Raw genomic sequence first — 23,769 nt, forward strand, 5'->3', positions numbered from 1 at the left:
AACAGGATCAAACTCTTGGCTTGTCAGCTGATGAATGAAGACTTCCGTCCTGCTTCTGCAGGGGTACGGTTGCAGTATTTCAAAAAGTAAAAACCAGGACACCCCAAAAGTTGACTTACCTAAGTTCCAGGACAAAGTGTCACCAATTCCACCTTTGAAATCTCAGCAACGTCCAGAAAAATCTGGGCGTATGGCAGCCCTATGCAGGTGGCTGTTTTGCCAGCACCAAGTGGAATCTTTCTATTATTACCCTGTATTTTAGATGGAGGTGAGAGAGACCGGCTTGATCAAGGCTACGTAGCATATCCCCTCCCCAAAACATTTCAAGAGGGAAAATTGGAGCAACTCACCAACACTGTTGCTTCCCAACTCCCCCCTCCTATCTTTGTCCTCTGGCCTTCACCGTTGCCGCATCGGAAGATGCTGTGCTGGTCCGCACAGTCTAGGGGAGGACACAGCCACCACCTCTGCTGCTGACACCAGCTTCCAGAAGTTGCCGCAACAGAACGAGGAAGAAAAGTAGCAGAGGCAAGGTTATCTCTCCCCCCCCCCCCCGCTGTTTTTGGTGTGAACCAACTGACTCATGCCACAGCGTGGAACCAAAAACCACCTGTCTTTTGGCCCTGCGTTCTGGCGTGGCCAGAGGACGGGAGCCAAAACAGGACATCCCCGGATTGGACTTAGAAGCTGGGGCGGCTTTTATAAATTCAGGGTGTCACACTTGGAGGGCAGGGTATAGTGAGTTCATGGCAAAGGAGAGATTTGAATCAGACGCTTCCCGATTTGTAGCTCAGCCTCTTAGCCATTACATTACACGCCAGCTCTCGCCTCAGTTGCATTAAGGCTTGCATAAATGAAAATCGTTGGGTAAATTAAATTAAACATCACCCATCTTCTTCAAATACATGAAAATGGTGTTGTCGTAAGGAGAGAGACCACACTGAACCAATTAATCAGTTTTGTAATTGGCCCGGGCAGCATATTCGGGAATGGGGCACTGACTCCTTGTGTGATAGTGATCCCCCACCCCTACCCTTCAGGTCATATGACTGGTCACTATCCTCTGACATAGTTGTTTATTCCAGTGTTGAGTTCCTGGGCATTATCTGCCGATCTAGCCTTGGCTGTCTAGACAAATTCTTTCTAGGAGATCCCTGTTTACCTGAAGAGATGTGGTGTTTGCATCTCTTATAAACAGGTGACCAAGGAAGTGTCAGTGCTAGCTACCACAATGACCTTAGCACTGTTTCTTGCAGAGGTTGCATTGCAAACTTAAACCAGTTTTCTGCCTCTTTGACCATCGCTGCTTGCTGAAAGTCGGGTTTCCAACTAGTGAGTTCATCCTCACTTTCTAAAATACTGATTACTGCTCTGGGATCCTTCAGAGCACAATGCAAATTGAAATATTCACAATAGTAATAATGTCTGCAGGGTCTGGGTTCCTGTAAATGGTTCTCTCATTGGTTCTCTCATTTTGATGACAGTCTGGTTTTTTCCTTAGAGAGCATCATGCTCAGCTGCCATTAGTTATGACTAAAAATGTCTTCTTTCACAGAAAGACCAAGAGTAATTGTAGGTTTTAGCTGAAAGCCATGTGTGGAGAACCTGAATTCTGCCACCAAATATACAGTCTTTCCCCAGAAAATTTGATTTATAGGCCTTTTATAAATCTCATCTGAATCCTTTCTTTCTTGAACTGTTCTGTTTGGAAGTTGAATAAACACACAAATGATGCCCTCTTCGGCTGTACATGACATTATCAGAATCAACCTACGAAAGGGAACTAAAACTTTCTCAAAGTGCTGGATGTAATCAAAGGCTCAGTAATAAACAAACACTACCCGAGAAAGGAGAGAGAACGGGAAGTGTCAACCTTGAAAAATATAGGCCCCATTCACACATCACTGTAAGCCATTGTTAACGGTGATTCTTAATGGTTTATCATGGAAATGCACAGTGCTATTTTTCTAGAAAAAGAGGTAGTGAAAACTCACCATGAACACCTCCCTTGTTCTCTTAGAATGGCAATGGCCCCACCTGAGAGCTGCTGGAACTGAGTTCCAGTAATTTCCAGCTGAGGAAAAAAGCCCTGGAAATGCAGATGGCGTCTGATTTCCTCACCTTTAGCCAGCAGGAGCAACAAAGCACAACCGATGACTTAGCATTTCGTCTGAACCAGAAATCGTGGTTTGCTTTACTCAAACAAACCATGATCAGGAAGCCAAGAGCAAACGTTGGCTTTGCATCCTAGTTTGTTTGCAGCGAAACAAACCGCAACCCGTGGTTCAGTCAAAACGGTATTCGTGGGTGGGGCGTTGTTCATGCTGCTTAGAGGGAGATGAACCAAGTGGGAGCCATCCTTCTTGGTTCTATGGGAAACCATCAACTATGGTGTACTTGCAGGGCAGGAGAAGCTCACCTAGTGGGGCTGAGCTTACAGCAATAGCCTCCTAGCAGCAGTAGCAGTGCTGTGAAGCAGCAGCAAAGTTGGGGCTCCACTGGCAGAAGTTCCAGATTGGCTCTGCATTGAAGAGTCCCCAGCCTTGCACTGGGGTAGCCAACACGGTGCCTTCCACATATTTTGGAATTGAACACCCATTATCCCACCCTGGGATGTCGCCTGGGCTCCTTTGTACTGCCCAGGACTCCTGGGAGGAAGGGCAGGATAGAGATCTAATAAGATGAATCTCTAATCCAGGCATCCCCAAACTTCGGCCCTCTAGATGTTTTGGACTACAATCCCCATCATCCCTGACCACTGGTCCTGTTAGCTAGGGATCATGGGAGTTGTAGGCCATCTCACTGAAATCGACAGGCAATTTGGGGATGCCTGCTCTAATCCTTGGCCATGCTACCTGGGGCTGATGGGAGTTGTAGTCCACATTGGCTATCCCTGGTTTACCATGGGATAAGGCGGCCGCTGTGAACAAGTTGAGCAGCAAACCATCTTTTACAATGGCTACACCTTTTCAGCTACGAACATGAGTTTGACCAAACTGCGGGAGGCAGTGCAAGACAGGAGTGCCTGGCGTGCTATGGTCCATGGGGTCACGAAGAGTCGGACACGACTAAACGACTAAACAACAACAACACACCTTTTCAACACTGCCTTTCAAACAGCTTATTCATGCTCCATTACAGAATTTTGTAATAATGATTACAGAAATATCTTTGATATGGTTATCTTCTTGCTCAGTTACAAGAACATTTACATATTTTCTGGTGGCACATAAATAATAATACTCCTGGGGTTCCCCCCCCCACTGAAAAAGTGAAACTGCCATAGGCTGATTGCAGCGAATGTCACCAAAACCCTTATTTCGAGGGACAGAAGGCCAATGTTAAAATCCCTGTGTTCAGATGTTTCATCCAAGCAATTCATTCCTCTCTTAGCCTATCCACCCATTAAAGTTAGGGTAGGGGAAAAGAAGAAGGGGATTTGAGGAGTCGTGGAGTCTGGACAGATACAGTGTAGATTAAAGGTAAAGGGACCCCTGACTATTAGGTCCAGTCGCGGACGACTCTGGGGTTGTGGCGCTCATCTTGCTTTACTGGCCTAGGGAGCCGGCGTACAGCTTCCAGGTCATGTGGCCGCCAGCATGACTAAGCCGCTTCTGGCGAACCAGAGCAGCGCACGGAAACGCCATTTACCTTCCCGCTGTAGCGGTACCTATTTATCTACTTGCATTTGACATGCTTTTGAACTGCTAGGTTGACAGGAGCAAGGACCAAGCAACAGGAGTTCACCCCATCACGGGGATTCGAACCGCCAACCTTCTGATCAGCAAGCCCTAGGCTCTGTGGTTTAACCCACAGCGCCACTCGCATCCCATTCAGTGTAGATTATGCCACAGAAAACAGAGGATCAAGTACAGGCACCCAAAAAACACCCAATACATCCCACAAAAAAGGCAACTCCACAGACTGATACAATTTCCAATGCATTTCAACAGAACTCTTTGTCAACAGAAAATTTCTCTTTAAACAAGAACAAAAAGATGCTTCCTGGTTTTGGGAAAAATAGCCATGGCTTATTTCCAACCCAAATATGCCAGGAGCCAAGTTGAGTGCCATGGGCAGGAGTCACCCCTCACTAACTGCAATGCATCTGTAAAAGGGCCAGTGTGATTACAAATCATTTTGGAACTCTATGAAATTGTTAGCGGGCCCGGGCAGAAGTAAGCTTCAACCATCATTAACCACCAACGAGGAAGAACAGGAAATAATTATATGTTTATTTCACTGAAGACAGCCCCTTCCTCTGAAGCACTGGCCTAAGCTGTGAAATGGTTTCATCTACTTATTTTTCCAATTTTCTTTCCAGGGTTGCATGGAGGCCCGAGTGGTAGATTAAAATCTTCTACCTCTTCTAATTAATCATGCAGGTGTGAACAAGCTACCCAAACAACTTGGAAAAAAGCCCATGTCACCAAAAGCTGCCGAGCCATCTTGAATGAAAGAGCATGTTAGTAGCATAGCATTTTGATCATTCACCACTTGATTCTCCCAGAAACCATCCTTAGCTAATGCCCCGTTCTGCCATAAAATAATTAAATTATATTACAACCATAAAGTGCATAATTTAAGTCAACCAAGCATTTCAACAAATTGGAATATGGTGGCAAGCTGAAGCCATGAACCTTTATAAATCAATCATCAACTGATAAACACAGCAATGATTAACTCCCAGAACTGGTGTCCCCAAAGTTGGTTTATTGAAAACATGCTGAGGGCGGATGATATTGGGTAAGTTAATTGCGGGAGGGGGCATAAACCTAGCATGTGTTTAACGTGATGTGGGGGGGGGGAGACAGGTGTATATTCCTGCATTGCAAGTTATTCTACTTGGAACACTAGCACAACAGGCAGAGGTAAGAGATTATTTAAATACAGTGGACGCTCGGGTTGCGAACGTGATCCGTGCGGGAGGCACATTCGCAACCCGCAGCGTGCGCAACCTGCAGTGGTGCATCTGTGCACGAGCGGGTCACAATTCGGCGCTTCTGCGCATGTGCAAAGCGTGATTTAGTGCTTCCGCACATGCGCGAGCACCGAAACCCAGAAGTAACCTGTTCCGGTACTTCTGGGTTCAGCGCAGTGCGGAACAAGAAAACGCGCAACCTGAAGCGTCTGTAACCCGAGGTATGACTGTATGTAGTCTGAAGCAACTATACCATACAAATATTCTAAATGTGATTGTCTTCCCTTAGGGCATGCCAGCACATGACTCATTCTGAAGATGATGTGTTAGAATGAAATCCTCACACTCTGTAGGTGCAAAAGGTCATTATTACCGGATCGGTATGGGATGCGCAGCTGATGTAGGCCACAGAATTTGGTTCCTGAGTCTTAAGAGCAAAGGATTACCTGATCTTTCTAGGGATGTGCCCTGTATTTTTGGATTTTACACTATACCAAAAGCACTAAAGAGCAGGAAGGCATCAACAAGAGATATGTCATGGAATCAGGCCATGGAAAGGGAATTCATTTAAAGAGACAGCAACATAGGGTTTTTCATTATTTGAATGAAGGCTTTGGTTCAAAATTCGGGGTGCATGGGTGGATAACACATTTGCCCTGAGGACTCACTCATGAAGCCTCTGGCAGCCTTGCACAAAAGCTGCTGTCATGGGAATGTCACTAAACAGAAGAAGTAAGTTTAGATCTACTCCCATGTGGTTTGGGTTCTCGTCCCCGTCAGCTGAAACTTTCTAAAAGCTGAGAATTCAGCCACGTCCATTATACAAGCAATGGTAGCTTAATAACTTTAGGGGAAAGAGAGGATGCTTGTTTCAGCAAGCAGTTCCAAGGGGGTTCTGGGAGATTGAGACAAAATGGATGAGTAGCTTCTCCACAGTTCCAGGAACTTCAAACATCTGGAAGAATCTGAAGGCCAAACGGGTTATTGTGATATGTTGGCTTCAGAGAATGTTTGCCCAGAAATTACCGGACAATAAAGGAGCAAAGAAAACTTCCTGCTAATCAGGTTTGAAAACGCAAGAGTGCTAATCCTCACAAAAAAAAAGCACCAAGCTTGACTCTTCTTTGAGAAGTTTAAACCTGTTAACATGTTTTCAAAGACAATGAATCTGGGTGCTGTTTTCTCCTATGGGGAGGGGGCTTTGCGAGGGAACCCCTCCAGGTGTTTCCACATGTAGCATTAAAATGCAAAACATTCCCATGCACTAAATATTTGGGTGCATGTGTGAATGTTGCTGATGTGGGTGGAGAATGAATTTTAGAACTGGAGGTACATTCTAACCAATCAAGATTTTACTTTCACATTTCAGATTCTGGGAGCTTTTTAGTGACACGCACGGAAGTTAAGATGTACAACTTAAGGCAACCATTTGCGCAATTTGCTTGGTTAAACTCTGGCGACACTTGAAGGAGGGGAAAAACACCCAGTAATACTTTTTTCCTCCCCAAACAGGCTGATGGGTCAAAATTAAAAGTCCTAGTAGGAACCAGTACCTGGTGTTTCCTGAAGGAAATCATAGCCATTCATGTTCCAGATGGACCTGGTGGTTCTCCAAAAAAAATAAAGGAGTTAGAGGAGCCTCACACCCAGAGAGGGACTTCTGCCCAGCAAGCAGCATAGGGGTTGTGAGCAGGGAGCCATGTTCTGTCTGACTAAGCAAAAGAGAAGCCAGCTGGAGTGTGGGCTGCAGGGCTAAGATAATCCCCTTAATGCCAGTCACAATGAGATTTGATTGGAGGCAGGAGTTCATGCTGTGGAGTTTAAGGAGTTCTGCTGAGTGCTGGAACAGGTTTCGTAAGGTAGCCCCAAGAGCTGTGCTACTGTGGCCACGTCCCATGACCATCCTGTGCTGAATAGACCACTTTCCCCAAGTGGCTGCTGAATATGCCCTCGCATCTGCATGTGATTCAACTGGAGTCAAAGGGTTTAAATGAAATAAATGTGTAGCATGTCTGCAGCACTCTAACTCAGAGAACATCCACACCAAACTTTTAAAGCATAGGGTTTCTCCCAAAGAATCTTGGGAACCGTAGTCTGTTAAGGGTGCTGGAAATTTACCTAGCTCCGTGAGAGGTAAATTTCAGTTCCCTGGATTCTTGTGGGTGGAGGCATGTGATTTTAATGTCTGGAGTGGATGTGACCAGTTATATTTACATACCCTCCAGCATTTCTCTGATGAAAATAGGGATGTGCTACTCAACAAAAACAAAAACAAGGTTTTTTTATTTATACCCCACCCCTCTGACTGGGTTGCTTCAGCCACTCTGGGCAGTTCTCTCTCTACACACACACACAAAAAAAAAAAACACAAACAAACAAACAAACATTAAAATAAAATAAAACCTTCCCTACACAGGGCTGCATTCAGATGTCTTCTAATGGTTGTACAGTTACTTATCTCCTTGGCTCGGGGGTCGCATATCTCCATACCCTCCAGCATTTCTCCAATTACAACAGGGACATCCTAAGGAAAGTGGGACATTCTGGGATCAAATCAGAAACCTGGGTGGCTTCTGTAAATCTGGGACAGTTCCTGGAAAATAGGGACGCTTGGAGGGTCTGGTACTGCTGTTTGTTTGTTCAATAGGTGTACAAAGCCACTCACTGTTCTCACATAAAGGCTTCTCACATGCTGGCAGAATGAGCCGCAGGTGGGGAAGCTGGACTGTGCAGCTGAATTGCACTGATGCAAAAGGATGCTCTGTTGTGAAAATGGCTTAACTGGTGTGTCTTTTAAGGGTTGGGCTGATTTCAAACCAGCCCTTTATCCACATCCCTAAGGTTTCCCAGGGCACACTGTATATTACTGTTCCTAGTTTCCCATTCCAAATGCTTTTTTGGCAAGGGGAAGAATTTGACTTGTGTCTCTCGGGCATCAGCACTTCCAGTTTTTTGATGATATACAACAATACCAAGAGCAGATAAGCTAGTTCCTTTCTCACTTACTGGAAAGCTTTCGGCTGTCATGGAGATGGAGATATGCCGCCCAAACCAAACACTTCTTTACAGGTGTACATGCAGGTGGGGTGTCATGGAGGTTTTTAAGGAAAGGCTGGATGGCCATCAGTCATGCATGCTTTAGTTGTTCTTTCTGCATCACAGGGGATTGGACTAGATGACCTTCCAACGCTACAATTTGATGATTCTATGAAGACAAAAAGAACCCTCTTTTTGCACAAGCAAGCTGCAGTCTACAGAAAGGGGAAGTGAACCCTGTCGGAGCATAATGATTTGGAAATGAATAAAATGTGGCTTCTGTGGGATGAATCGATAGTCCAGAAGGTGTGAAAAAGGAATTATTTGACTGAAAACACTAACAGTGCAAACTTACGCATACCTAGTCAAAAGTCAATCCAATTGAGTTCAGTGGGGAATGCTCCTTGTAGGTATATGGGTCTATGACAGCAGCCCAACACCACAATTCTTTAATGGGCTGCTCCTAGGTAGATACAGTATATGCACATTCCATGAAGCCACGTTGCACTAAATGGGACTCACTTCACAGTAGACATGCATAGGATTTTACCGCAAGGCTGCAATGGTTTGCACACTTACCCAGGAGTAAGCCCTATTAAACACACGCAACTCACTCACAAAGAGGTAAATCCCACTGAACACAACGTGGCTTCCTGAGTAAACGTGTTTAGAATTGCAGACAGAAAGCTCTACTGGTGCCAGTATGAGCTATGCAAATACAATTACATTATTACTACAGTGGTACCTCTACTTACGAATTTAATGCATTCCGAACGCACATTTGTAAGTCGAAAATTTTTTTAAGTCAAATTCCATAGGAATGCATTGGGAGAAAAAATTCGTAAGTCGAAGCAACCCTATCTAGAAATTCGTAAGTAGAAAGAATCCTATCTAAACCGCATCCAAGATGGCGGACGGAGCTCCATTCGTAAGTAGAAACATTCGTAAGTAGAGTTATTCATAAGTAGAGGTACCACTGTGTTAGAGTTACTATTTTGCAGTTACCCATGAGTGCGCTTTATTGTATTGTGATTTTATGTTTTACTGTTGCAGAAAGATGGGGTAGAAATCCATGGATATTAGCAAGCATGGTCCTTGCCAAATGTACACAAATATTCATTTAACGTGCCTATTGGCAGGAATATGTTTTAAGTTAAATGCTACTAAAAACAGCTACTAGGCGTCCCCTCTCAGCTTCCTTTTGTTGACTTCTCATCGCCCCCTAGTGACAAGTCGTTGAACCCACGTAACTTTCCCTTTTCCATGAAAGGCGACTTCAAACTGCAGGTACAGTACAGAACCGTCCCACAGTTGCCTCTTGTGATAAGCTCAGGGATGTACAAAATATGCACAAAGCAAGTCAGATGTAAAGACGGTCTGCAAGCATGTGAGACTCAATATAGCCCTGAGTCTTTCCTGCTTGTTGCTTACAATTTTATGTAGAACATAGCAGGTTTTTAAAAAGCAAATCCTTAATAGCATGCGTGTTATAAGTGTGTGGTTTTCTTCCACCGGATGCCCGTGTACAAAAAGGTGAGCAGATACAACTGCTCTCAAATCACACTGGGAATAATGTCTTTTCTTACATAGGTGACTGCTTTTTCCTGTATATATTTTTTTAACAGCTTTGATTTCTCTCTCTCTCTTGGTGTACCGTCTGCTGTTATGACTCTCAAAAGCTCAAGAGAATCAGTGCCATCACCAACAAGGCCAGCCTCACCTATGAGGCAGGGTGAGGTAGCCGCCTCATGAGGTGGAAGCTTAAAGGGAAATGCTCCTGCGGGAGCCCCACCTGCCCTGACAACTTTGCTGCCAGCAGAGAAGTGGAAGATATCGCTGGAATGGTCCATCATTGGTGCTGCTCTGTGGGCACCACAGCACAACCCAGGTAAGAATTGGCCGTGGAAGGGCTGCATGTTCCCATATTGGCAGACCGGGATGCACTGCCCCCTGTTCACCAAGAAAGGAGAAGTACAGGTTTGACCTGAACTTAACCTGGTGAAACTTCCGTTATTGTTGTTGTTGTTGTTGTTGTTGTTGTTGTTGTTGTTGTTGTTGTTGTTGTTGTTCTGCCCCTTATCTAAAGATCTCAGGGCAGTACTCAACACATTACGAAACATCAATAATAAAAACCTGTCCATTAGTCTGGAGTCCCAATGCGTATTGGGAAGTTTAGTGCTCTGCATAGCTTTCTTCCCCTAGCAAGTACGGTAGGAGGAAAATGAATTATGTACGCACACATACACACAAAACAACCCACAAATAAGATGAACACATCATTTAGATCACAGAGTTGGGCTTTTCTTGGTAAAGAATTTTGGTTTTTACTCTCCACAAATAACTGAATAGGTCTGAACTGCCATTTTCAGGAAAGCAGTTTTGAAAAAAAAGACCAAGAAAGGGGATTTACGGACCATGAGACTATTCACCTCAGCGTCATAGATTTGAGCTCCCCGTTGGGCAAAAGACTCCTGCATTGCAGGGGGCTGGACTAGATGACCCGCATGCTCCCTTCCAACTCTACAATTCTATGATTCTATGTGACATCATTCTTCTTCTTGAATTGGCCCTGCATTTTCAAAGTCCACTCCAAATGACAACCAATGCCATGGGGTATATTTGCTGCGGGAAGAGATTGTAGCAACACCCAATGAGACATGCAAGGCACTCAGACATGACATGTGCTTACAAATCTCTTGTTGTGGAGGTATAGTTTTTCAAAGACTGTAAGCAGAAGTTGGTGACTGATTAGCAAATGCACATGGAGGCAGTCTTGGGAGGAACAAGGCTGGTACTAGGCCCCAGCCGACTGTCTCCATTAGGAGCTTGGGGCTTTGAGCCATAAACCCGGTGAACCAATCTGTGGCGGGTGTCATTTATGTGTCAGCAAACACTCTTAGCAAGGTCTAGTTATTGATTTGGACAGTATAAAAAGGCTGTTGTGCCACTTGTTCAGGTTTGCGCAGGTTTTATGACTCTTGTTCTGAGGAGTGTCAATCTGTTTGGTTTTGCCTTATTCCCTCAGGTCTCTTGTTGACATTGGCTGAGCTAAGTGGTGTGTATCCACGCCACTCCAGGAAGCCAAATGTTTGGCTGCCTTGTGCTCTGCCTCTGCTTCTCCATCCTCCTAATTCCTTGGAGGTTACCTACTGTGGGACACACCCAATCCCCAACCTCAGGTTTTCCGGGCGGAAGGTGGGTGAAAGGTACATTTTTCTTCAGAGTATAAAATGGTTACTCATTCTAGGCATTCAATCAATGATAACTGATCAATGGAAGAAACAGAGGCTTTATTAGAACATCAACATCCTGGGAGAGAAGCAAGTTCAGCAGCAGCAGTGAGCCAAAAGAAGGAAGGGGAGAAGCAAGGCAAGGCAGAGACGAGGGAGGGGAGCATTTTCTCACAAATTTTTGCAACCTGTGAATAGCATGACTACCTTATAGTAGTTTCTCAGGATTTGAACGTCTGTGAGCAGGGTAAAATATTTGCCCATTAGGAGAGACGGCAGAGGGCATTGCCCTCACTCTGAACTGGCTCCATGGTGTCATAAAGTCAAATCTGTTTGATTCAAGTAAGTAGCCGTGTTGGTCTGCCATAGTCGAAATAAATTAAAATGATTCTTTTAGAAGGTAGTTAAAAAGACTCTTCTTAAAAATCTAAAAACTCCCTTAAAAGAACCAAGTCTTCAAAAAAGTTATATGATCTAAGAAAGTCTTTAAAAGAAGCGTTCCAAAAGAGTTTAAACATTATAATGTAGCCCCTTAGAGACCAACTGAGTAGTTTTAGGTATGAGCTTTCGTGTGCATGCTGAAGAGTCTTTTTAACTATCTTCTAAAAGAATTGTTTTAATCAAATCTGTTTGGTTATGTGATGTCACTACAGCAAAAGAACTGCACTGATTGGTAAACAAAGAGACAAAGAGTGAAGAGAGGCCAAAAAAAAAAAGGAAAAGGGGGGGAGGAGGTGAGAAGGTGCCGTCAAGGCATATTTCGGAACCCCTGAGAACCCAAATTTTCACATGTGAACATACAGTAGAGTCCTAGCAGAGACTGAGTAAAGAGCAAACAGGTGCTGAACAGGACCAGGATCAGCAAAAACATCTCTTCATTACTCAGAGACAAGACAACAACTCTGATGTGAACACTTTTTGTTGGTGGTTGACCTTGCAAGATGACCTGCTATGGTCTGCTGATACTGCATAAGAGGCTTCTTTTACTGGTCTGACTAGCTACGCTGCAGAACTTGGCAGAGGGGCACTGCACAGAGTGACTTCTTCCCTGGCCTTCCTCCAGTTTCACGTTAAAGTGATTCAAGTCCTAAAAGAATGGCTGTTTTTGCTGCGACTCTTCATGATCCCATGGACCATAGCACGCCAGGCACTCCTGTCTTCCACTGCCTCCCGCAGTTTGGCCAAACTCATGTTCGTAGCTTCAAGAACACTGTCCAGCCATCTCATCCTCTGTCGTCCCCTTCTCCTTGTGCCCTTCATCTTTCCCAACATCAGGGTCTTTTCCAGGGAGTCTTCTCTTCTCATGAGGTAGCCAAAGTATTGGAGCCTCAGCTTCAGGATCTGTCCTTCCAGTGAGCACTCAGGGCTGATTTCCTGAGTGATACAGATATAGGTATATACAAGCACAAAACATTTCATAGAATCTTAGAGTTGGAAGGGACACCAAGGGTTATCTAGTCCAGGGGTCAGCAACCTAAGGCCCATGGGCCAGAAGCAGCCCACAGAGGTCATTTGACCGGCCCCTGAGCTGCCCCCGAGTCAAGCTGCCCGCTCTCACTCTGCGCTAAACCAGCACAGCGCGGTGCACGGACTCGCTTCCGCAGTGCCAAAAATCGCATCTGTATAGGCGCAAGCGCCAAAAATTGCATCTGCACACACACAGGCACCAAAAATCACAGGCGGATGCACATTCCGGCCCTCAGAGGGATCTCCATGGGACCAATCTGGCCCAGACAAGATAAACCTTGCTGATCCCTGATCTAGTCCAACCCCCTGCAATGCAGGAATCTCAGCTAAAGCACCCATGACAGATGACCATCCAACCCCTGTTTAAAAACCTCCAAGGAAGCAGAGTCAACAACCTCTCATGGAAGTCTGTTCCACTGCTGAACAGCTCTTACTGTCAGAAAGTTTTTCTGAATGTTTAGTCGGAATCTCCTTTCTTGCAACTTGAAGCCATTGGTTTGAGTTCTACCCTCCAGAGCAGGAGAAAACAAGCTTGTTCCCTCTTCCATGTGACAGCCCTTAAGATATTTGAAGATGGCTATCATATCTCCTCTCAGTTTCCTGTTTTCCAGGCTAAGCGTTCCTCATAAGGCTTAGTTTCCAGACCCTTGATCATCTTGGTTGCCCTCCTTTGCACATGTTCCAGCTTGTCAACATCCATCTTAAATTGTGGTGCCCAGAATTGGACACAGTATTCCAAGTATGGTCTAACTAAGGCAGAATAAGGTAAAGGTAAAGGGACCCCTGACCATTAGGGTCCAGTCGTGGCCGACTCTGGGGTTGCGGCGCTCATCTCGCATTATTGGCCAAGGGAGCTGGCATACAGCTTCCAGGTCATGTGGCCAGCATGACAAAGCCACTTCTGGTGAACCAGAGCAGCACACGGAAACGCCGTTTACCTTCCCGCTGTAGCGGTACCTATTTATCTACTTGCACTTTGAGGTGCTTTCGAACTGCTAGGTTGGCAGGAGCTGGGACTGAGCAACGGGCGCTCACCCCGTCACAGGGATTCAAACCGCTGACCTTCTGATCGGCAAGCTCTAGGCTCTGTGGTTTAACCCACAGCGCCACCTGCATCCCAGAATAGAGTGGTACTATTACTCTATTACTTCCCTTGATCCTGGACAATATACTTCTGTAGATGCAGCCTAGAACAGCATTAGCTTTTTTTTGCTGCTGCACCACACTGTTGACTCATATTAAGCTTGTGGTCCACCAAGACCCCTAGATCCTTTTCACATGTACTGCTAGTAAGTCAGTTGGAAGGGACCCTGTTGCTCCAGCAATTCAAGGCGCAACCCACACTCTGACTCATGGATTGCGCTTGACACATAGACAAGGAACCCAGCACATTAATGGGCTGACGTGCCTTCATCACTTATATAGAAGGCACTGGCTGTTGCCCCATAGCAACTAGGTTGGCTCACATGCACCTGTTGGCTCCTCTCATACATGGGACCATTTGTGCTCATGCAGGAAATTGACCCTTTCCTCCATGTCCAGTTCCTCCAGCCTATTTGACAGCCCTTAGTGGCTTTTGCAATTATACAGATGAGCTCTTCCAACTTGATAAAGGGGACCTTTCTATGCCAGCTTCAACACAGTGCACCCAATTAGTTGCTCAAAAGAATTGGTATCTGGGTTTGGCTGGAGGTCCATGAAATCAAGCACTCAGTGCCAGACAGCTGCCCTAGGAAGCTTGCAAGCAGGGCAGGATGAATATAGCCATCTCACATTATTGTTGCCAGCATCTCACACTCCCTGATATAAGCTGGACGTGTGACAATTTGTTGTGGTGTTCAGTTCTTTCTTCATGGTGCCAACCCATCAGCCATGCCATCTTCAGGATACTCTGTTCTTTCCACCCTCCCTTCTAGTTTTCAACCCTACTCAGCAATCATCTGTTGGCCACTGAGCATCCTCCTTAGTCCTCTTTGACCTTTTTTGGGCTAGCACATCCCTTAAGGTTCCCCCAAAGCCTGCTGATACCTCTCTCTTGTGCTTGGATGGTGCTATTTGGGCTACTTAGCAGTTCAAAAGCACGTCAAAGTGCAAGTAGATGAGCGCCGCAACCCCAGAGTTGTCTGCGACTGGACTTGACTGTCAGGGGTCCCTTTACCTTTACCTTTAAGGATCTGTATATGGAGATGAGTTTGTTATTAGCCTAAATGATACTATTTCTGAATATGAGAGGCTCAGTTGTAGTGATCAAGACTTTGATAGGCATATCCTCTTTGAATTTTTCTCATCTGAGAGAATGACATCCACAGCAATGGCCACAACATCATCCTATGTCCCTCCAACACTTCATCAAACAGGGAGATTTTGACATGGGGGAAGTGTTTCGAAACAAACCACATCCCATGTGGATTCTGATGTGGTACAGTCCTGTGAGAGGACTTATTTGAATGAGCAGAAATTGTTGTTGTTGTTGTTTAGTCGTTTAGTCGTGTCCGACTCTTCGCGACCCCATGGACCATAGCACGCCAGGCACTCCTGTCTTCCACTGCCTCCCGCAGTTTGGTCAAACTCATGTTCGTAACTTCGAGAACACTGTCCAACCATCTTGTCCTCTGTCGTCCCCTTCTCCTAGTGCCCTCAATCTTTCCCAACATCAGGGTCTTAAGTGAAATAATAAATGGGGGGGGGCTGCAAAGAGAATTAACTTCACAGTAAATACTTCTCTGATATACGCCTCTCTCACTAAACTTAGTACAGTGGTGCCTCGCAAGACGAATTTAATTCGTTCCATGAGTCAATTCGTTTTGCGAAAAATTTGTCTTGCAAATCGCGGTTTCCCATAGGAATGCATTGAAATGTATTTTTTTGCCCATAGGAATGCATTATTTAAATTTCAATGCATTCCTATCGGAAACCGCAATTCACAAGACAAATTTTTCACAAAACGAATTCGTCTTGCGAGTCACCATCAGATCAAAACAAATTCGTCTTGCAGGGCATTCGTCTTGCAAGATACCACTGTACTTAAAACTGCAGCAGCTCTTATAATTTCTTCGAGATACTGATTTTGCGCACACTTTATCACTGCACCAAGCACTCTGTGCTTGGCAGATGCATTGTTGCTGCACTGATAAACATCTGCAATTAAGGCTCAATTGTATCATTGGTTTTCAAAAGGACCCTTCCCAACAGGGTCACCGTTTGTTTTGAAGTTCCCCAAATTACTGAGTGCTATAAAGGAGCTATCCTTCCTGTGCCATTTGCGTATGTACCTGTGGATTTACCTGCAGCAGGCGCTGTATAAGGATTTTATTGACAATCGCTGAGGGATTAGCAGCGTTTACCCAGTGCTTGGGTCGTGGCAAGTGGGAAGGACATGTCTAATCCCCATCTCCTTGTGTTGCTTGCTCTCTTTCCCTGAAGCATACAGATTACTGCTGAAAACCACACTATGTGAGAGACGCTGAACACAACATGGTGGGATTTGTCCTCATTGTTTATGTCCCCCTCCACCCAAAGCATTTGAATAGTTTGCAAATCCTGTGATAGTCTTGCAAAATCCACAATGCCACCGCCAAGCAGCAACACACACACACACCCCACAACAAAAAAAGTTACTAGGCCAAGAACATTTTACTTTAGGATTTGCTCCTGGCAAACAAGCCAGGCAACCCTTTTGCTGCAAACAAACCAGCATCTCTCTTGGGTAGGACAGTCATTTGATTACACAATTGCTTCCCCATACATCCATTTGAAAGTCAACTCACACTTGTTACTCTGCAGCAAAGCAGAGCAAGAAATGTGGGTTGAGCAAGAAATGTGGGTTGAGTTGAATTAGCTGGGGATAGAGAGTGAGGCATACGGGTGGCGCTGTGGGTTAAACCACTGAGCCTAGGACTTGCCGATCAGAAGGTCGGCAGTTCGAATCCCCGCAGTGGGGTGAGCTCCTGTTGCTCAGTCCCTGCTCCTCCTCCAACCTAGCAGTTCGAAAGCACGTCAAAGTGCAAGTAGATAAATAGGTACCGCTCCGGTGGGAAGGTAAACGGCGTTTCCATGACCTGTTCTGATTTTGCCAGAAGCGGTTTAGTCATGCTGGCCACATGACCCGGAAAAACTCTCTGTGGACAAACATCGGCTCCCTCAGCCAGTAAAGCAAGATGAGCGCCGCAACCCCAGAGTCGTTCGCGACTAGACTTAACTGTCAGGGGTACCTTTACCTTTACCTTTAGAGAGTAAGAAAGGCAACAGTGATGAACATATGATTTCCCCTTCAGAATATGAGAAGAGCTGAATCAGACCAAAGATATATCTAGACCAACATCTGTTTTCTTATAGTGGCTGATTAGATGCCCTTGAGAAGCCCACTTGCCCTCTTCCCCTGTTTCTCCCCAGCAACCGGTATCATACCCTCCTTGTCCATCAAGCTCAGTATTGCCATCTCCTCTGACTGACAGTGGGTTCATCTGAGATTCTTTTAGCTGGAGTTGCTGAGGACTGAACTTGGGACCTTCTCGCTGAAAAGCATGTGCTCTGCCACTGAGTTATTGCTCTTCTTCATATGGGTTTTTGGTGTTAACATGGGTTTTATGGTCTGTTGCTGCTGCTGCTGCTTTGCATCCTGGGGCAATTAACAATGTCTGTCTTGCAGCTGCTCAAAAATTGGTACCCAAATAGCATTCTGAAGAGTTCAGCCTGACATTAGCTCATGCAGAACAGAGAGGTTCCTTAATCCTTTTCCAAATTCTGCTTGGCTTTAGGACTCATGGAGTCCCTGAATCCATCCTCTGTTTTCCTTCGTCTTATGTTTGGATAACTTTGTAACCTAGCTATTTAGAAGGACTGCCCTTCCCTCTGCCAACAGTCGGTTGCTCTTCTGCATTTGCTCCCATTTCCTCTTTGTTGTTTCCTCCCTCTAAATCTTTAGACTCTGCTAGACTTGGCAGGCTTTTTCTCATGGCCAACATTTAAACAAGAAAAGTCTGGGGAAGGGAGCCCACCCTCCGTTTAATCACTTAAAACAGATGGGGAAGACGTGGCTGGCTGGTGGCATGCAAAGCAGTCGTTCTTCCCCAATCCAGCAGATTGAGATGAAAGCTGCCTCCTGAAGAGAGCATGTTTCCATCTGGGGTGACAGCTAGATTCAGAACATGCACCTTAAACATACCCTCCAAGTGTCCTGATTTTCCAGGGACAGTCCCGGAATTACAAAAGCCACCCTGGCTTCTGACTTTATCCTTAATGTCCCTATTTCCCCTGCCAGTGCTGCCACTGCCAAACTCATGGAGGAAGAAGTGCTTGTTCTGAATGGCGGTGAGCAGTGAGGGAGCACCCCATTGCCTTTCCATGGCTGCTGCTGCTGCTACTGCTTCTAGCCTCCTCCCTTGGGTAGCTTGTGGCAGCTGCTGGAGTGCAGGTGAGGAGGAGGAGAGGCTGTCACAGCCATGGCCCAGTTCTGTGTGCCCTGCCACCTCTGAGGGGCAGACAGATGTCAAGACTGCCCTGGGCGGGAAGAAAACGGGAGCAGAGTGGACCGCAAAGAGTCTTTTTTTTTTTTAATGCTTTGTGGCTCTGGATCTATCCTTGTCCCTTTCTAAAATTTATTTTTTGGTGTGTGTTTTTCTTTTCGTAAACCTACCGAAGAATAAAATTAAATAAAATAGGGATTGAGGGATTTTCTCAGGATGGTGAAGGGCATATGCGGTGTGAAGTGGTGGTGGAAATGCTCAGGGGAAGGGGGACAAAAAATGGGGGCGGAGTCGAGGAGCATCAGTTGGGGGGGGCATGAGAAATGTTCCTATTTTCATCTGAGGAATTTTGGAGGGTATGACTTAAAGAGATGTGCAGAATGCACGACTATAGCAGGTGCAGTTTCCTCCCCCATGCAGTGCACCGAGTGAAAAATCCACGTGTGCAAAAACCTTTCCCTTCCATGCACCCACTAAAGCTACAGTAACTCAGCCCAACACTGAGCCAGCTCTTTGCTCCATGGGCCACCCCTTTCCTCTCCTGCAATCCAGGTTTTAGAGCCAGTTCTGAAACCGGTGATGATATTACTTAATTAATGGTGCTTCAGCCCCAGCAAATCATTTTTATGTTGGAAGCTGGTGGACAGCCGCTTCCTTTAATTCAAACAGAAGTGGACATGGTGACCTGACCATAAATTATTTCACAGATCATTCCGGTGTTTGCAGCAGCCACTGCCAAATGGACTTAAATACAAGGCTGGTGCTCACTGTCAGAATGACTATAACAATGCATGCAATGTTAAAGTCCATGGGCCCTGACACGTTCAGTTGACGGAGACTTCCTGCTACTTTATGTAAAATTTATCTGCCTGGTCCCCTAGATGCAATTAACTGCTCCTGTATTGGAGTCTGGTCTGTTAACCCCTGTACGTCTTAACATCCTAATTCGAGGGAATCAACCGTAACCGATATTCAGTTGCTGCTGCTTTGTTTTATTGGTAGCATCTCGTACATTTATTGGTTTTGCTAATTTAGTGAAAGTTGTTCTAGCTTAACGTAAGTCTATCAGTTTTGAAGGGTCAACTGTGAGTAGAATTTAGCTGGAGATTTGGTTTCTGTGCTGGGAGGGGGAGAAGGAGTTTCTCCTTCCCTCACTAGAGATGAATAAATCTGTCAGTTTTGGTTTCTCTCCATTTTTAATTTCCCCAGTATTCAGTTCTTCACATTTCCAAATCATGATGCAATTAAAAAAAATCCTGAAAATTAATCAGCTTTTTAGTGCACACTTCTCCCAATACACACATTTTTGTATGCAATTTTGCCTAATACACACATTTTAGCCAGCATTTTCCCCCAATATAGTGCATTTTAAATGGTATTTTTCACTGCTATTATATGTGCTTTTATGCACAGTTTCCTTTAATGCGTGCATTTTTGTAAACATATGGTTGGAGAACTGCATTGAAAAATTCAGAAAGGTGTCAATTTTGAAGGAAAGATGCATTCCTGTTCACATATGGTTTGGGGACGTGAGAATTAGGTAGATTTCCATACAAATGTGAACCAAGCCTAATTTCCCAACTAGCATAAAAGAGCAGTGGAGTAGCAGAGGATGGACAGAATGTCCCATCCCTCTTCCAAACAACCAACCACCACTCAACTCACCTAAATGAAATTCATATGGTGATCAGCCGAGTGGTTTAAAATAAAACCGACTCCTTATAGACACGCACAACCTGTCATCTTAACAGGCTGAATAAAGCAGGATTGCAAATAAAAAAATCATAATTCAAACCTATGCTGAGTGATCAATGCAAGCTTTCGTCTGCTCCCTCATATAACTGAAGATAAAATGCTTATGCATTTACAGAACATGGGGTTTATAGCACTAAATACTGTATCAGGAAGTCTCTCTGTATAGTATATGCATTCACAAAACGCTGGGAATGACTTTGCCTGCAGGTTTGCCAGAACCTTTAACGTCTTTGAGTTTCTACACCTCTGTAACAAGACTGTTGAGATCTACAGCAGACAATCTACAACAGACATGACCCCTTGAACTCGTGGGAGGTGTGGCTTTTTAATCTGCCTATGCTAACTTCTACCTGCGCTGCGCCAGACTGAGTTGGTTGTGCAGATGTCATTGCTGATACCATCCCCTGAATTTGGTAGAAGTCAGATTTGGGTGCTGGGTTGCAGCCGTAGCTTTTCCAAGTGGTTGCAATCTGGTATCAAAACTGAATCTGTGCTCTTAAGCATCAACAAGCATGTGTATGATCACCAACTTAACCTATGGCAGCATGAGTGAAAGCGAGGGCTGGCTAACAAAACAAAAGAAACCACAGTTGCTGCAGGAAAGCACAATCAAATTAATATGGATCAGGCAATGCCTATTGTTGAAGTAAGGGGTTTGTTTTTTTGCACTGCACAGAACTCAGCCTCCAGCTGGAAGTCTGGATGCTTTAACTATGGTCTGCCTACTCTACTGTTATGGTGAATTCAAAATAACATTCCATCCATGCTGAATCTTGTGTATATTTCTTTCAGCTCTTCACAACAATCACCCTTAAATCCTCAGAAAATGATCTTTAAAAACTTTGGGAGCCAGTATGGAGTCCTGGAGAATACTGGACTGGAACTGGGGCGACCCAGAATCAAATCCACACCCACAAAGCTCCCTGATTGACATTAATCCCATCACTGTAACTCATCATAATTTCATAAAGTTGCTGTGGAAATTAAAAGGGAGAGGGGTAAGAATCATGCATACTACCTTGACCTCCTTGAAGGAAAGATCATTACCAGCTTGTCATTATAAGAACTAGTTTGTAACTTAAAAATTAGTGCCTGGTTTTGCTTATTTCCTCCTCCTTCCTCCTCCTTTTTCCTTTTGTTTGGTGTCTTTTAGATTGTAAAACTTGTAAGCAGTAACTATTTTGTTTTCATTGATCTTATGTTAAGGCCGCTATTCTGGGTGCTCTGCATAGCTGCCAAGTTTTCACTTTTCTCGCGAGGAAGCCTATTCAGCATAAGGGAAAATCCCTGTAAAAAAGGGATAACTTGGCAGCTATGGTGCTCTGTGGTTGAAGCGTTTCTCTACTCAAGCCTGGAAATAAAGAAAAGTGTGCATCTGTGGGGAAAACATGCAAGAGTCGATTTTGAAATACCTAGAGTTTTTTCCTGCACTTTCCCTTAAGAGATATTCTATGTTAGGGGTAGCCTGGCTAGGCATCAGAGGATTAGTTTCTCAGGCCCTCACATTTCAGGACCCATTTGGGTGTGTTGAATTTTTCAACTTTCAAATTCCCCAAATGACGGGTGCTAAAAAGTTGTAGCATGACTTGGTAATTCAAAAGATATTTTGGTTAAATTGATATAGTTTAGTTATATTAAAATTTGACTAAAATTGCATAGAAATCGTTAAAAATGATTGTGAAGTACTGGCAGTTGTATTAGATTTTATTTCTTTATTTCTTTAGCAGTACCTGACATTTTCAGAAGGTAAAATTGAAATTCTTTGTTTTCCGAAAGTAGCTTATGCGCCTCTTCATCAAACCTAGACTTACCAAGCTAAATGCTGTCCAGTTACAAAAATAATATCGGAATTGAATTCCTCACACCCCAAACCGTATTTTTATGACCAGTTTCAATCCATCTGATAAAAGGGATCTTCACCTAGATTACGGTCTGGTATGAGCTGCAAACACAGGATGGTGTCTGCAGACATAGGAAAATATGCTGAGAGAATATTATGCATGTGTTGTATTTAAAACAAACCCATCAGCTCCACAATGTTGGTTGATGCTTTTCTAGCTCATGGATATATGACTGAGGCATAGACGGGTGTTTATATTTTATTACCATTGAACATATTTTCCATGCACACAAATATGGGGGTCGCCAACTCGGTTCTGCAAAATGCAATGGGGGCTTTGGCCCGAGGCCCTGAGAACACTTCATGCCACTCCAGAAAGTATCCCTGAGTATATCTACTGAAAGGTTTCTACCTTTATGCTGACAGAACATACAAAGGAGTCTTAGAGCTATCTCACTAGATCCCTACAAAAACTTAGATGCCTCCCATTCATGGACTAAACTTGCGTCAACTGAAATATCTCTTGGTGTTGTTATGTTCAACCAACCACTTTGCAAAGCTTTGTGAGCGATGGATCTGGGTCAAGTCCTTCTGTTAAGTATGAATTTCAACTCTTTCCTTGGAAACCTCATTTCCCTCTCACGCATCAGACAGAACAAAGAAGGAGGGGAGAGCCTCCTTTTCCGGTTTGCACGTTAAAGACTATTCCCAGGCCAGCCATTTGAATCAGGACATTTCAGCCTGAAAACTTTTGCTCGCAGACATATTCGAAAAGAGAGAAAGGTTGTATTCTTTTCTTTTTTTAGGAAGGCTAATTTCGGACTGAAGATGTCACAATAACCTGAGAAGAAGCACATTACGATGAAACACACCGCATGGTTAAAGCGGTTAGTGCTGGGGGGTGGGGATAAGGCTCCCCAGATCGACAATACTAGTGCCCTCAACATACACAACGCTGCCCATAATCTCTCAGCTTCTCTTAATGCTCTCTCTCATCAGCAACAAGGAAAGAATATGGTAACCTGTTGTACTCACCATATGGCGCCTCCATCTTAGCACTTAGCTGTGTGATTACATTGACCATTTCTCATCAGTATAATTCTGGAGAAAATGGAGAAAGTGTAAAATTACAAGAAAAGCTGGGTGAAGGAGGCGGGAGGAAGGGTGAGCAAACCTGCCTCCTCTGTTATCTTATTGATTCGCTTAATCAGGCCTAATGTGGGTGGAGATGTTAAATAGTAACCAAGCTCATATGGAAACCAACCTGCAAGGTGCTTGTCGGCCACGGTAGCTATAGTAACTGCTTCCAAGCTTGAAACTCAAACATGACTTTATGGGCACACTTTTGGGACTCCCACTGACACCTGGTTTCAGGCCTTGGGTGACCCCATTGCCGGGCGATTGCTTTCCTTCTTATTCCTCCAAGACAAGAGGCTAAAGGGAAGTAGCCCTCCGGAGCCTGGCAAGGCAGAGAACTCTCCTTTGGGGGCTGTGAACTAGGTGAGTTTCACAGCTGCAGAGACGCGGGGCATTTTATTGCCCTCGCCAAGCAAACACAGAGAACAAAGGCTTTGTGTCTGTGCGTGCACACGCTTGAGGCCCTGCACACCATCATTGCTGATGTGCCGTGCGTACATACCCAGGTGTACATTTGATTATATGTAAAAGCATAGAGGGTTGTGTATTCATTCATGCCAGCGTACATGTACAGTGTAAATAGATAGATCTGGGTGTGTAGTAAATAAATGTGTGTGGTTGAGGACGGGCATTTCTAAGGACTGGGGCTTATGTGTACATTCGATATATATTTATTTAAAAGTGTATAGTGACCTTTACTCAGGCTCCCAGAGGAGTTTATATCGAAACAGGGTAATAAAAAAAATGCAAATGACACAAATGTACCCAATAATAATAATAATACCCCCCCCCCAGTAAACCATAGCAGCAGGGAAAATAATTTAAACGCGAGAATAAAAATGTCTTTGCGTGGTGCCAAAAGGATAGCAATGTTGGTGCCAAGCAAATAAAACAAAATTAAAAACTCATACAAAAGTT

At 44.6% G+C, this 23,769-nt stretch overlaps 1 protein-coding gene and 1 long non-coding RNA gene across 16 annotated transcripts in view; one reads left to right on the top strand and one right to left on the bottom strand.

Annotated features, from left to right (window-relative positions):
* The window catches only part of HNF4A (hepatocyte nuclear factor 4 alpha), a 73,890-nt gene extending 51,036 nt beyond the window's left edge, over positions 1–22,854 (bottom strand). The window contains exon 1 of the mRNA XM_035121412.3: positions 22,750–22,854. Coding sequence (XP_034977303.1) covers positions 22,750–22,798 — 49 coding nt within the window. The 5' untranslated portion in view covers positions 22,799–22,854. The remainder of the gene's footprint in view (positions 1–22,749) is intronic.
* The window catches only part of LOC118088151 (uncharacterized), a 46,197-nt gene that overhangs the window by 3,227 nt on the left and 19,201 nt on the right, over positions 1–23,769 (top strand). For 6 of the 15 annotated variants that reach the window (XR_015950870.1, XR_015950874.1, XR_015950871.1 and 3 more), the window contains exons 3-4: positions 263–9,845; positions 20,667–23,214. This is a non-coding gene — a long non-coding RNA (uncharacterized LOC118088151). Of the gene's footprint in view, positions 1–262; positions 9,846–10,982; positions 11,944–20,666; positions 23,215–23,769 lie in introns of those variants that run through there. The other 9 variants (XR_015950879.1, XR_015950880.1, XR_015950882.1 and 6 more) reach the window with 9 other exon arrangements.

This window comes from Zootoca vivipara, chromosome 7 (genome assembly GCF_965207765.1).
Source record: "Zootoca vivipara chromosome 7, rZooViv2.hap1.1, whole genome shotgun sequence".
NCBI lineage: Eukaryota > Metazoa > Chordata > Lepidosauria > Squamata > Lacertidae > Zootoca > Zootoca vivipara.